This window comes from Hipposideros armiger, unplaced genomic scaffold, assembly GCF_001890085.2.
Source record: "Hipposideros armiger isolate ML-2016 unplaced genomic scaffold, ASM189008v1 scaffold_429, whole genome shotgun sequence".
Classification (NCBI taxonomy): Eukaryota; Metazoa; Chordata; class Mammalia; order Chiroptera; family Hipposideridae; genus Hipposideros; species Hipposideros armiger.
Window position 1 is genome coordinate 408,330 of NW_017731779.1, and position 13,090 is coordinate 421,419.

Sequence of the window (13,090 nt, forward strand, 5' to 3'; positions counted from 1 at the left end):
TGTTGAATAATATTGTATGTCAACTATAATTATATATACATATAGTCACGGGATGTGGAGTAGAGTGTGGGAATGGAGTCAATGGAATTGTAAAAGATAAGTATGATATCAGGGGTGGGAGGGCAGTGGATGGGGGGAGGAGGTTGTTACTTTGTGAGGGGTGTAAAGGATAACTATTGCATTGTTCTGTACACCTGAAACTAATAATAAAAATAAATAAATAAATAAAAACAGATGGAAAAATAAATAAATAAATAAATAAATTATCATACCAAAAAAGAAAAAGAAAATTAAGCTTAAAGGAGATACATAGTTTATGGGGGGAATGGGGTAGGAGCAAGTTGTTTCCAGATATTGTACATAGGGATGGTACTCAATTCTTTGATAATTTAGGTTCGGCTTAGATAGCCCAAATACAGTGCTATATAACTGCATTATTATATAAGAGATCAAAAGTTTATTTTATACTGTTTTTGCATACTGAAATAAAAAAACAGGAGAAAAACTAGGAAGGAATTTAAAAAACTGAAAAGAAAAAGATTCCAAAAAGCTGTCACAAAATCCACTATACTGGACAAAAGCTCAGTTACTTTAGAACTAGCTATATACAGTACACTCATATCTTTAACTTAACATTCAATGTTACTCTATTAAATCTTTTCCAACATGCTCCCTTCTTTTCTCTAAAAACACTAAAAAGCACATTTACAGGATATCCATGAAACTTTCAATTTTGCAGGTGCCCAAAATATGCATTATCACAGAACAGGAGCTATTAATGATATACTTGGAATTTATTATACATTCTCAATTTATAAACAGATAAGTTGATGGTTTTTGAGATCAAAATACCTTTTGAAAAAATATATATAATGTTGAAGGACCTCACCCCAAATGGCTACTTAATTCACTAAAGACCAGTGGGACTCAACCCAAAGCATCCACCAGAGTCACCTGGGGGATGAGGGGGGTTAAATGTAAATGATGTGTCCTCTCACCAGAGATTCCTATCCAACTGATTTGGGTGGGGCCAGGAGCCCATGCTTTTGAAGTCTCATGGGATTCAGAACAGCTCCCATAAGCAGACACCATACCTGTCTTATTTACTTTCTTACCTGCAGCACAGCTCCCAGCACATAATAAATGCTCTCCCAAATTAGAGCCTAAACATGCCAGTGACTTGCCGTTTACTCAGCCAGCCTTCCTTACAGTTATGGTTGGCCATGGGACATAAAAGGACATTTTCACGGGGGTTTCAAGGAAAGGTATTCCTCCCAGACATAGGGAGGTGGGTGGGCCACATTCTTGCACTGTCCTCTTCCTTCCTGTACTTGGGGGAACTTGACTGAAGTAAGAGCAGCTACAGTATCAACCCATCAGAGACATGAATGTATACATCTATAAAGAGCCCTGGACAAGAACTGGCACATAGTGAACAATCAATGTCAGCTACTATTACTGCCGAACTATATGAAAGTACAATGGCTTAAAGATAAATTCATTTTTCTCTAGAGTATGTAAGTTATTCAAAAAGTCAGTCTGGTTTTCCTTAAGGTAAATAAGGTAAAAAGAAGTGGCTTAAAGTAAAGCCTCAGGAACAGATTTTACCTTGATTTCAGGTTAGCACTAAACATCAATGTCATAAACCACACACCTACTTGCATTCAAATCCCATAATCCAGCTAACTTAAGTTAGCAATAAATGCAATCAGGCTCCGTGGCTCTGAGGACTCGAGCCTCAGACACAATATATGCTAATCAATTGGCTTTCTTTCTAGAACACTACTTGACGTCTCAGGTTTTCTGAATCCCGCAACTACGTACTTCATCAGAGTAAAATGGAGACAAATGTGAATGTTTTCTTTCTTAATATCACTTCCAGATATATAAATACTAACTCCGCAGTTGGAGTACACACTCCTAAGGACATGAGTTCGTAGCTTCTTTCTCGCTACATAATATTTTCCCTTCTTCCCTTAAAGCTCTCTAAAAAATGCACCACAGAGCCACTCATCAGCACTGTTGTATTGTATCAACAGGGCCCAGGAAACAGAAACAAAGTAGAGGTAAAAAGAGAAAATGCAGAATATAAAATCCTTATGCTCACAAAGTTTATATTATATATGCATTATCACTTAAAATTAGAATGCCAAGAGCTATGAAATGAGCAATGTGCACAACAGTCTAAATTTTATTTCCTTCACAAGCCACAAGAATAGAGAAATGCCATTTAGTATTTTATCTAAAGCATATTAAAATATAACCTAGTGAGACTCACCACTAAAATGATTCCTGATTGTTTTAATAAAGACTGCCCAATATTAAAGGTTTTTTTGGAAGGCTGCTACCTGATTTAAGAAAAATCAAATTTAATTTTACAGAAGGATTGAAACATAAAATAGAATGAACCCATATTGTGGTTTTTGTATGCAAGACAATTTAATAGTTGAAACCCCTTCCAGATGAAAGGGAAATCAATTTCAAAATTCTATCATCTCTTTTTAAACCTGTTCAAATGTTCAAGGATTCAAATGACAGGATGCTTTAAAATTAGTGAAGTAACGCTCCTAGAGTTCATAAGAGAACATTCCCAGCTTTGCAGTATAATTTTTAACTTTCTGGCATATCACGTTAATACAGTATCACTTAACATAAAATTAATGCAAAATAAGAATATCGTTTTGGAGTCACCAACTATTACCTCTCCTTCCAAGAAGATAACATTATTTATCATGCCATAGATAAGTCTCTCACATTGCACATACTGTCATAAATACACTTCTTCTGATGGTGTAGGCAAGATATGACTGTCCCCAAGACAATGATTCTTTTTCACTCAAGAAAATCAGTACAGTAAATAACTTTTCTTTCCTTCAAGACAATCACAGTGCTTGAGGCTTCTGCAACACAAAAACAAAATATCTTCACAAATGTCTCCAAACAGTCAAGCTGAAAATCTAAGCCAAAGTTTCATTTAACAGCCTGTCAGTTTTTTGATGTGAAGCTAATGAATGCAGTGGCAAACAAATCCATCAAACCTAACATCAAAACAACTGCACTTCATCCCACCAAACGGAAAAATGAAATACAACCTGCAGGCCAGCTCTTTGATCCAACCCAGCCAGGAAGCAGACCCATGAGTGCCACCACAGCTGCTGCACAGAAGTAATCATGGACTCCATTTCATCACAGAGAGAAAGAATGCTCCACAAATGGAAAACATTCATCTCAAACATGCACCAATATCTGATTTCAATTGTTAAGCTATGTTATATATTTTTAAATTCCCCACTAGAAAAAATATATACAGCATTTCATTCTAGATGACTCTAATGTTCAAAGCTATAAGAATGCCTAAAATAAATAACAGGATAGCATGTTCCCTTCGTACTACAACTTTACAAGTTGAGCATTAGTAAAAGCTCTCTGCTCTTTATGAAAGCTCCTTATAGACAAAGAGTACATGTCTTTCTTCTTTATACACACAGGTAGCACAAGTCCTGTTGCAGAGATGGGACTCGCTAAGTGCTCACCAAAGCTGAACTCAGTAGGCAAATGGGCACTTGGCTACTTGGCTTCCCTTTGATTTTTTTTCAGTGAAAACCTTACCTCTGATGAATGAAATGGGGGAAAATTATATAACCGCCTTCTTAGGTAGATGTGTCTGTCCTCTTAAGGCAAAGCCCTGCTGTTCTGGAGCATATGCAGAGTTTGGCTATGTTATATCTTACAGGACAAGGCAAAAGAGAATTCAGTGATCCTCTTGAAGACAAGGAAAGAGACAAACAAGAATAATAAGGGTGGGGGGCATTAGCAGAGATTTTCAGAACAGGGACAGTAAAATTAAGTTGTTATCAAGGCTATGACATCAATTATCCTCATGCCAACCTTTGCCCATTTTCTGAAGTTCCTCTCCACAATCTATGCACCAAAAGAAACCAAAGTCCTCCGTGAGAAATGAGACAGTCTGGGTTGATATGATAAAAAAAAGGGGGGGGAGCGAGGGTGTTATAGAAATTAAGTGCTAAAAAACAGAATATACCAGCAGGCAATGGAATATTTACATAATTGTTATTATTGTTGTTATTTAGTTGAGAATACAAAACATGCAGGAATTTGCTGAAATTTGGAAGATGACTATTTGAGATTAGCACAAATAATGGAATGGGAGTTCCTTCCAGTCAATGTTAGCCATATTTTAAACAAAGAGAAGGCTTCTTGAACAAATACTACATACCAATAGGTCAATAATACATTCACAAGAAACCCACAGAAATCCCCTTTCCCATCCTAGTCCACAGATGCCACCAGAGAGCAAGTAGCCAAGGACAAAGGAAGCGGTCCTTGATCCCCTGCCAGGACCAACTCTACTCTCCCTTCTATGCTCTCATGAAACAGGTTATCCTCCAAGTGATGACTTCACAGAAACACACATGGTGCCTGGCATACAGCAGACAAGCACTATCTGCTTAAATGGAGCTTCATTCAATAGCAGCCATCTGAAAGGGCTGAAAAGGCCCTATTCACCAAAGCCTGTGGGCTGCTGAACACAGACCATCAATATATCCGTGAACCTGGGGGTTATCTTTTCAAAACTTAGTGGTGTTTTCTTAATCAAAAAACAGCCTTCTGTGACAGCTCCTTTCTAATTCATGAAATAAATACTGGTTTGTAAGATATGAATTATAATCAGTAAATATCCCACACCATCAACCACAATAATTAATTAATGCTGCACCACAGATACTTTATCAGATGTTTTTATATACTCAAACCAACACATGACAGATAAAGCAGATGTCATTCCCCGGTGCTTCAACTATGAAAAAGTATGCCATTTTTTTTTTAATTATCCCTCCCAAATGCTTAACTCATCATCACTTATTTAAAATAAATTGACGAAGGCAAAGAATTAAGACAAAGTAACAAATATGGTCATCCTCAAAGCTAAAAAAAGTCCTATAAGTGCAATTCATAATTAATCCACCACATATTATATTTATCCCCAGCAAACACAAAAACTAACCAATTCACAAATTTTCCTAAGATTAAAGCCTATAGGTGTGTGAAAATAAACTACAAATATGTGTCTACAGACAGACAGACAGACAGACAGACACACACACACACACACACACACACACACACAAAACAATACAGTAAATTCATAAGATTGTCTAAAGACCTGGAAATCAATAAAACCATGTGTCATATAAATGATAAAAGACACCAAAATCTGTAAAAATAAATAAATTAATTAATTAAAATAAAAAGGTCATCATAGCATATTATAATGTAAGAGAACTTATTAACTGAGAATAGCCAAGAAAACATTAATATTGAGGAAGATAATTTAAGAAAGCATAAGGGTGTTTTAGTGAAAAACTCAAAATTATATCCTTTACAAGTTTAGTTTCCTGTTTTTAAGCAGAATAACTAAAATTATTTACATGATTCAAAGTAGATTCTTACTACATCACCATGTCAGTTATGAACTGGAACTCTCTATGTTAGGCACAATGCTGCCCCCATCAGCCCCACCCCTGACAACAAAGATACCCACAACCTAATCCCTATCACCTGTGCCGTGTTATCTTACATGACTAAAGGGATTTTGCAGATTGCTTGCTCTGAAATGCAGGGGATCACATGCAAAGGCCTAAGCTAGGCCTCTAGGAGGGGCAACCTGGCTGAAAGGCAGCAGGAAGGGGAAACTCAGTCTGACAACCTCAAGGATCTGAATCCAGCCAACACCCTGACTGAGCAAGGAAATAGATGCTTTATCAGAGTCTCCAGTAAGGAATGCAGCCCCATAAGCACCTTGATTTTTGCTTCTTGAGGCCAATGTCAGATCTCTAACCTACCGAACTATGAGATAATAAATGGGTATTGTTTTAAACCACTAATTTTATGGTAATTTGCTACAGCAGCAATAGCAAACTAACACATTCACAGAGTAGCACCACGTCCCCCAAAGTAAGGGAAGGATAGAGATAACACCTAAAAACATCTCAACCACATGCAATGACAACAATTTTTTTATTATTTTTTTATTATTATTAGTCTCAGGTGTACAAAACAGTGCAATAGTTATCCTTTTCACCCCTCACAAAGTCAATGACAAAAATTTTAAATTAACTGGCCAAAACTGCATTATAGCCATTGAAAATTTTGTACCTAGTAAAATACCCAGAAGCAAGACAGTCAGTCATATCCCTTGACTAAACTGAATGATATAAATCAACACACCATGAGTGAATATCAACATACCTAAGATTTTTTACTCTCTCAACATATCTATGGGGTAGAAAGGTATTTCTACTTTATATAAGAAAAAACAAAAGGAATAAATGACTTTCCTAATGTTACGTGGATAGCTGGAGGAAAGGCTGAGCCTCAGATTCCTGCTTCCCCCACCACAGCACACAACTTCTTAACAATCCCACAGTTCTGGGATCTGACAGCTTCGATTTCACAGAGGACAACTGTCAACCGCTGACTTGGTCACACTCCACTCCCACTCTACAGCCACATGTAAATGTGGAAACACACCCAGGACATTTTGACCTTGGGGAAAAGCTATTTTGGCCAATACCTTGAACTAGATCTTTAACATGTAGTAAGCAAACACCAACTAATTTTTCTGGTGACTCTGAACAGCTGTGATAGCTGACTTACCATGTCAATGATTAAAGATGCAAATCATAAAATAACATACCTTGTTATATAACCTCAGGGCTATGACACTGTTTCAAAGCAGATGCTAGCATTACATTTCTGCAAAAGCACTGCAGTAGCTGGCCAAGGTACATACATACTGAGTTTTCTATTTTTATGATTAGGTTTCTTGTAATAGGAAGGATACATAATGGGAAGAAGTAGTTCAGTTCTGTTCCATTCTAAATTACCCCTCATAAATAGAAATTACTCAGAACAGAAAAGTCTTCTAATAGCAGGGAGCTTTCTTTTATGTCATGAATTCATTCAAATGCTACCTGGGCTGCCAAAGGGCTACACTTTTATTTTAATATATTATGCAATTTTCTAAATACACATGTAAATTAAACCTAGAGTCATCTTTCCTGAATATATTTGTATTCCAGTTCACCCAACAGTTCCGCGTGCAAGTTTTATCAATGTAGAAATTGAATAATACTTGCTTGTACCACGCAGGGGCAAAGATAAGGCCACATAAGCTGTATGTATCATTTTCCACTAAATCTATGTCAACTTTACGTATTCTGTAAAACACATAGTTTCATTAAGAAGCTGCCCTCTGCCAGCCTGTACCTTTGCCTTAAAAGCCACAGGACAGGAAGCAACCTAATGAAGCCACCAACACTTTGGAGGTGTCTTCTGTTTAATGCCACAGTGGGAAATCAATTAAATTTAATAGAAGTTGTTGCTTGTGAATGAAAATACACAGTATGTGAAACTAAATTAAATATACTGGGCAGGAAATGCAAAATTTTATACCAAATTTAACATGAAGATATTTTTCTAATTCTACAGTATTATTTTCAAGAAATTCATTTCTGCACTAAGGGCAGTTTTAATCATTTCTTACTATCTTTCCTCAACCTCTTGTTGTTATAATTTTACCAGACACTTTCTTCTGTAAATAGTTGTTTGCTAAGCCATGGACTGAACTCAAACAAGTTCAGTCACAAAGCCACAGGGAAACACTGCAAAATCTTGCAAAAAAACAACTGGTGGCCTTACAGGAAGCAAACATCAGTTGCAATAAAATTACCTCTCAAAGTAAACTGTACCACATTAATTTCAAAACAGACAAATGTAGCTACAAATAGTAATCTAGCCTATGTAACATAAATATATCTAGTCTGAAATAAATTACCGTGGTGAGAGGCATACAATGTCAATGAGGAAAAAAATGCCCCATGTGATCTTAGCTTTTCCACTACACTAACCAGAATACACATTTAATTTATGCTTTATTTTTGAAGCATAACTTACCAATTTAGCAACTTTCCCATAGTCAATCCATCTGACAGTAGCAAAATTTGTAGACTCTGCACAGTTGAAACCATGATTAAAACCAGCATGGTAGCCATATGGGAAAGTGATCATAAATTCTCCAGCCTCCTGGGTGATCTGCAGGGTACAAAGCATATAATATTTTCCAATTATAAGACTTCCTAAATTGTGAATATAATTAAAATATATTTCCTTTAAAAAAATAAAGAAAAAATTTTATTATATCAGAACTATACCAGTATAAAAGAAATCCCCCCAGATCCTTTATTTAACCCTCTAATAGTTTTTCAGGAAACTTTTAAAAGGCCTTTCTAACCAGGGTAAGTATAACCTTCTGGCAATGTGTTCAGTCATTCAATACATAATCAAAGGTATTTTATATGAAATGTCTTTAAGTTATTCAAACAAATTTGTTAATATTAGCAATCAATGTGTATATTTTAATACTTTAAAAATATGCATTACCTGAGTTGTATAACAGGATATATACCATGACTGACATTTTTCAAGTTAGAGCTATAGAAACTGATAATTCATGTTGAACAGGTTTTATTATGAATTCTTGTTGCTAAAGAGTTGGTGGTATTCACCAAATTATTCTTTCATAATACTCAGAAAACATTCATTAATTCCATTCCATTTAATAGTAAAATTTCTGTCAAATAATTATTACAACAAATGTATATACATATGTGTAACTGAGTGCATTTATAAATATAATTAAAATAACTGTGGTAAATCAGTCAGAAGCCTAAAGCAAAGATGAGAAAAACGTATTTATTCCATTCCTATTTTTGAGCTATAGAAAAATAGTGAAGCTAAATTTTTCAGTTTTTGTTTTTTTTAATTTGCCCACTCTATACTAGATTATCAAGTTTACTACTCTCTGGTTCATTCAGTCACCATGGTTCATTTCAGTCCTAAATCACTGAGAAATGAATATGTAGGTACGTACATGTGTGTAAACATACAGGAGACACACTATAAATACAGGTGCACACACTGCAATTCGACTGCCATTTTAGGAATGCTAAAATGTTCTGTGTGGGAGCATTTTCTTTCTCAACAATTCTGAAATTTAGTTCATCACCCCCTCTTCCCCATAATATGCCAGCAGGTGTCCTATTGCAATGAGCAGCAACTCAGCTGCCACCTGGCAGGCAGAGAATGGCTTATCAGGGTTCAAACATGGTTCCAGCTCCATCATTCTGGGCCACGTGAGATCACAGCCTGATTCTCTCCTTTACTGGTCTCACTGAATCTCATAAATTATAATTGTGCTTAGAAACTAGGCACTTCCTTATACTACGTGATAAAAGAAAACTCACCTTGCTCAACCGTTTCTAGCCCTAACAAGGTGGGGGAAGAGGGTAGGAATGCTGTCACTGGGAACAGGAAACTACTGTCACTGCTCCACTGAATCCCACCTACAATTCTTCTCCGCCTAGAAAACCCTGCTTTTGCCATGTTGAAGAACAGTGCCTGTTCCCATTGAACGGGACTCTAAATTTTGTGCCTCTGTAAAATTTCTAGAAACAAGTCCGTCCCTGTTAGCCAAAATATAAGATCTATTTATTGCCACTATGTAGTAAATTGATACAAATACATACATACATACATACATACATACATACATACATACAAGGACAAAAAAGAATGAGTCTCTTTTACCACAAGTCCACGTCATGAAAGAAGTTGGATAGTACACATAATCTAAAAGCAGACATTAGCTATTTGTTAAATATACTTTTTCATATGTATATTCTTCATATGTATACTTTTGTACATATGTATGAATATGTAAAAATACATTGAAAGAAGGAAAAAAATGTTACTCCAACTGTGAAATGATTGCCTAAAGAAAATGGGTTGAATTGAGGAAGAATGTGTTACTATATAATATATACTATGCAAAGCCCTTCATATAGATTATCTCTCTTCTTTTTTTAAGAACTTTTTTTTTTATTTATTTATCTATTTATTTATTTTTACCTGAACCATCCTGCCACCTTTTGGCAGCTCAGCGGCAGCTCAGCTCGGGCCGGGCATCAAACCGCTGTTGCTCAGAGCTCACATTCTTGAGTGAGCTCTTAACCAACTGAGCCACTTGGCAGGCCCTAGATTATCTCTTTTCATCCTCACAATAGCCCTATTAAATAGGTACTCTATTATCCCCATTTTCCAGATGAAGAAACTGAGGCTCTGAAAAATTATGTAATTTACCCAAGTGACAGAATCAGGAATGAACTTGGGGAGTTTAATTCTGAAGCCTGTGCTACTCTGTCCCATGTTACATTATCATCATCAGAGAATACTGTATTTTGTAATGTATAATACATATTTTTTGCCCAAATTTGTGAGGGAAAAATAAGGATGAGCATTATATCTGTGTAGTACTAATTCTGTATCTATATAAATGTTTTTAATTCTTTCATTTATGTTTATGAGTTAAAAGTGTAACTCTAGAAATCAAAAACGATGTCCATATGCAAAATAATACCCTGGAATACGATAATCGGTTTTGTTGAACTTACAATGAACTTGCAACAATGAAAAGTTCTTGGCCTTCTATGATTTGTAAATATTGTAAATTTGTTACCGGTACATAAAATTTCTTGTACCTTGTATCTGTTCTTGTGTTTTGTAATTACTTGATACATAAAATTTCTTGTACCATAATGTTAAAAAGTAAATGCTAAAATTCCTTTATAATACAAAAAAACAAGTACCTAAATGTAAACAAATAAAAATTTGAATTAAAAAATTAAAACAAAAGATTTTTCTCCCTGAAAGTTTGGACCAAAAACATGGATGCCCATTATACATGGCAAAATACGGTAACTTCCTTCAGGAGCATAGTCATCCATCATACACCATTCATCAAGGTGGAAGCAGAAACGGCAGTATTTTGTAGGAAAAACTACAATTGCCCATTGGCCCTCTAGTCACTGGTGTCTCACCATCTCAGGGCAAACACTCATCCTGCCACTTTGCACAGAAGCCACAAAATGTCCCATCCTCAAAAAATCAGATAAGGGTCTGGTGCATCTAGTGATGTACCAAATAGTACTTGGGAAGCCATAGCCCAGAAAGGGGTGCAGAACACCTACCTCTTTCTCCCCAAAGATTGGAAAGGACGTACAAGCCCCACAGGCCTCCACCCTGGGGAAATAAACCCATCCCTCACTCCTGCTAACCCCCTCTCCAGAGAACAGCTTGATCACCACCAATTACCACCGCTAAACCAACAAAGGTTTTTCTAGTCTCCTCTTTCTCCTCTGCCTTCTAATATTCTAACTTAAATAAAAGTGCCCAATCAAGCTTATGCCAATCACCAAAAAAACACTCACTAATAACGTGTCCAAGACTGAAAAGCCCAGTACCCAGAGGTGTCTGCAGTAAGACAAAGCCCATTAGTGGCCCATGGCGGGGTGGAGGGTGGGGGTGGCACACATCACCAGCTCCTCTCCACACCCATGGACATTCCCCACAGTGCACATCTTGGAGGCACATTTTTTGTTCGTTTAAAAGTATGGCAGCAAACCAGTAGTGAGAGCATGCTCATCACACAAGTATGCCACGTGATGACTGCAGCATAGATAGTTTGTGAAAGAGTGGGCATCACCTCAAGTTGGAGAATGGTTCTTGGTCCTTGCAAAAACTCTACTTTGAACAAAGTCAAGGGGTGGGGGACAATTTAAGGGCCTGAGATTAAGAAGAGGTAAAGATTTAGTCACAAGTGAAAAGCTTCTAAGGTAGAAAATAGCAAGGATTATAGGAAGAAAGTCAAACAAAAAATGAAAAAGACAGCGGAGTTATTTTTAAATGCTTTTGCAAGTAGCTAAGGACTTAATCCTCCTCTAACTGAGAGAGAGCTTTTATTTATCTGGTCAAAAGCGTTTTTCATTTCAACTTCTTCACATAAAAATGCTCATGCTCTAAAGTAATTCTGACCCAGTAACTACCCATGGATGCAAAGAAAGAGGGCCCTTGCACGTACAGAGTCTTACAGAACTTAATCTTTAGAAATACTCCAAAGAAGCAATATCTGATTATTAAATCATCAGGCACCTTTATCCATAATTAAACCTCAATTGTATTATATCTAAGCGTGTTTAGAAGCAACATACTGGTACCATAATCAGTGATTCTAACCAACCAAACTGCTAATAATAATTGCTCTAAATTTAAAAACAAAAAAAATTTAATCATATAAATTATGTTGCTCATATAAAAGACTTCAAAGTAGAAATGCTATATTTTATTTTAAGTGTGCTACATTTTATTTTCAGTATTTATAAGTAAACTATAAAAGCATTAAATTTCTAATAAATGTATCCTGAAATAAAAGTAACTTCAAATTAGTATTTAGATAATTATTATGTTATAAAACATAAATCTAAATTTTTCTCCCCACACCCTAAAAACCCTACCTGAAGTCAAAGAAATATTAACTTATGTTGAATTTGCCTTAAATACAAATACTACACACACAAAATGAATTTGTTAAAGAGTAATACTAATATACCTTATCAAAGGGAATACCATACTTCTTCAACACTGAGGGAGATATCAGCGTCATCTTGTGGCGAAGAAATGCATCACACCCTTGAGAACTGCTTGGGAAAAAACCTAAGTGGAAACAATAAATATAAGCAGTACTGTGTCAATTAAGATAAAATTTCAGATAGTTTTTTAAGTTGATGTGCTAATATTCTTACAAAATGACAGTTTTATGCAAATATAGGCCAACTCCACCATCAAAAAAACCTCGTACTAAAAATTGAGTCAGAATTCTTAAAAATTAAGAAATACATATATATATCACCAAAGGTTGACTTTTTTTTTACAAAAAGATCTACTAAGAGTTGTTTCCATAACATGTAAAATTACTAAACCTTAAAAATGTTCAATTTATTATATAAAATGCTCATGCAACTCAACACCAAAAAAACAAACAACCCAATTAAAAAATGGGCAGAGGATATGAAGAGACGTTTCTCCAAAGAGGACATACAGATGGCCAACAGGCATATGAAAAAATGTTCAACATCACTTAGCATTAGGGAAATGCAAATTAAAACCACAATGA

At 35.7% G+C, this 13,090-nt stretch overlaps 1 protein-coding gene across 5 annotated transcripts in view; it reads right to left on the minus strand.

The window, feature by feature from the left end:
• KDM4C (lysine demethylase 4C) overlaps positions 1 to 13,090 on the minus strand; it is a 447,429-nt gene that overhangs the window by 259,948 nt on the left and 174,391 nt on the right. For 3 of the 5 annotated variants that reach the window (XM_019664744.1, XM_019664743.1, XM_019664745.1), the window contains 2 exons: positions 12,527 to 12,630; positions 7,978 to 8,115 (listed from right to left, as the gene is read on the minus strand). In XM_019664744.1, the coding sequence (XP_019520289.1) occupies positions 7,978 to 8,115; positions 12,527 to 12,630 (242 nt within the window). Of the gene's footprint in view, positions 1 to 7,977; positions 8,116 to 12,526; positions 12,631 to 13,090 lie in introns of those variants that run through there. The other 2 variants (XR_002126477.1, XM_019664746.1) reach the window with 2 other exon arrangements.